This window comes from Ciona intestinalis, unplaced genomic scaffold (genome assembly GCF_000224145.3).
Source record: "Ciona intestinalis unplaced genomic scaffold, KH HT000554.1, whole genome shotgun sequence".
In the NCBI taxonomy this organism is placed as follows: Eukaryota; Metazoa; Chordata; class Ascidiacea; order Phlebobranchia; family Cionidae; genus Ciona; species Ciona intestinalis.
In genome coordinates, this window is record NW_004190875.1 from 4,830 (window position 1) to 7,450 (window position 2,621).

Genomic DNA, 2,621 nt, shown 5'->3' on the forward strand with positions numbered 1-2,621 from the left:
TGAATATCACTTAACAGAAGAGGTGAAACTAATAAGGTAGTACGGTATATAAACAGTTCACATAGGAAAACAACATTAGCACCAAATTAGGCTTAATTAACACGTTTGAGGTAACCAATGAATAATAGTACACGTACCAACTTGTTAGGCGATCAGGCGGAATGAAATCCACAATAATGATTACACAATGTCCAAACAAGCAATGTACTTTAACTTAAATCACTGTAAATAGCATCACAATAATCACTTTTATATAAAGAGGTAAACTTAATTAGTACATCACTAATACTGCACATAAAAACTACTTAATTGCTTCAGCTTATGGCTAGTACGTGGCTATAACGCAATACTGTCAAATACGGTTTCCTAATATCCAGACATTACTGATAACACAACGTGGTTCATAACAAAGAACTGCCCACGTGACTGGGTAACCATGACGATAAGCATAAAATGGATACGAGTAAGGATGATGCATGCAGCGTAACTAAATGACGTATGAATGACGTGAAGAATGGATGAAAGTATAATAACTCGCTGTAACACGTATTGTAAGGTACGTAACCTGCTTAGAGCTCTGGTATAAATACATAATGAGTAGAATTTATGTAACTGTGAACTATCGCAATAAAGGAATATGATCTGTAACTCTTCGTGGTTAAAAAAATAAAAAAAGCAAGACTACTAAAACAACTGTTCCAAGAATATGGATTGATTGGCAAGCGAAAAAGGTAACCCTCTTCTTTTAAACAGCTGAAAATCTACAAAGCCAGTTAGTCGAACGTTCGAACCAAGTTATTGGAGAGTCCAACATGCCAATACAACTTGATTGTAATATAATAGCAGTACGACTTGAGATGACAGATGTACGACAACCAATAGATGATGAATGGAAAAAAGAGATGCAACGCAGAGACTATCTAAGTTTAAATTGTTCAAAAACATCTTCAGTAACTATAGACCAACTGTTCGACAGAGCGTTGGAAAATGCGAAACGAAATGTTAAAACTAGGTGTTCAACAGCAGCTGCGAAAGCTGAGTACACAAAAAGACATGCTAACATTGTTGGGGTGGTTGGACCTCCAGGTGTTGGAAAGACCACTCTTTCAAAGATGATGGTAAACCAAATTCTCAAGCATGAATTTCTACCTGACACCGAATATCTGTTCTTCATTAAAGTGAAAGACATTAACTTTAATACGAAGATGACACCGCTAGAATTTCTAACCACCAACAGCAGGATTAAAGTAAATTACACTGAAGAGGAAAGCAAGGCTTTGATTGCATTACTGTACAACAATCCAAATGTTATCATCTTTTTTGATGGATTGGATGAAGCTTCATCGAATGAGTTCGCCATGATCTCCCACGTGTGTAAACTTGATGGGGAAGAGCTCCCTATCGACATCATGAAGAATTTGTTCAACTCTACACTGCTACCCAACGCTAAAATAGTTGTTACATCAAAGTCGGGCCAAATGTACAAGCTGCACCCCGATTATCGACCTACTTCTATTTTTGAAGTTCTTGGACTCCTGGAAGAAGCAAAGAATATTCTTGGAACGCAGCTTTGTGGAGAGAAGTACCCAGCCATCAAAAAAATATTGGACCAACAACCACACCTTGCTCAACTGTGTTATCTTCCAATTAATTTTATTCTAATCGTTTCTTGTTTGCTCTCAAACGAAGGCAGTGATATTAAAACAATGACTCAAGTTTTAATCTTATTCTTGACCAGATTTGTAGAGTCATCCCATTTGAAAGGAAGGGTTACCCCGAACAAAGTTGGAGCTGAAATGGTTAAACTTGCTCGCCTTGCATATAAGGGTCTTCGACAAAGGAAACTTGTTTTTGAGAAAAGTGACTTTGATGACGTGGAACTGGCTGATGAAATGGTTACAAACTTTTTTCACACTTATGTCGGTAAATCGTCTGGATTACAAATGAAAATCCTTGAAGGGAATATACGAAGTTACTTCACTCACCGCACCTGGCAAGAATTTTACGCAGCTGTATATTTAATGCTGTTTATTTCGTATCAGGAGTTAAAACTATTCAAGTTTATATTTAAAGATACGCAGTGGAAACAAGTGGTGCGATTTATGTATGGACTTTGTAATCCTCATTCATATAAACAATTAAAACTTATTTTCCCTGCTAAAATGGTTAAAGATTACGAAGAGAAGAAGAAGTTCATGCAGTCAATGATGACGGAATCATTTGACCCGATCTGGGGTGACGACTTAGTCCGACGGTTTGGCTGGCTTCATGAATACAATGACGACGAAACTTCTAGGAAATTTGAAGATGTTCTTTCCGTGAGGCTTGAAATAGATGCAGCAGGGCATCTTTCAGTGGCTGCAGACATAGTTTATGCATTGAGATCATTTACAAAACCACATAAACTACAATTGTATTCATTTCTTAAAATTTCAAACAAAATGATTGGATCTGTTGAATCTTTGCTTCGTGGAATACATGGAACCACTACTACGGTTGGTACAGTAAGTGTAGGATCTTTAATAAAGTTTATTTTTTCGTGTTACGAAATCTTTAACTTTTTGTTTCTGTTAGGAAAACTTTAATTGGTGTGATTCCATAAACATTTTTAAAATATTGTT

At 36.4% G+C, this 2,621-nt stretch overlaps 1 protein-coding gene across 1 annotated transcript in view; it reads left to right on the plus strand.

Moving 5' to 3' along the window:
• Nucleotides 1-2,585, plus strand: part of LOC104265862 — a 5,665-nt gene extending 3,080 nt beyond the window's left edge. Inside the window, exon 3 of the mRNA XM_009860867.2 lies at nt 754-2,585. Coding sequence (XP_009859169.2) covers nt 754-2,585 — 1,832 coding nt within the window. The remainder of the gene's footprint in view (nt 1-753) is intronic.
• Nucleotides 2,586-2,621: the final 36 nt, after the last annotated feature.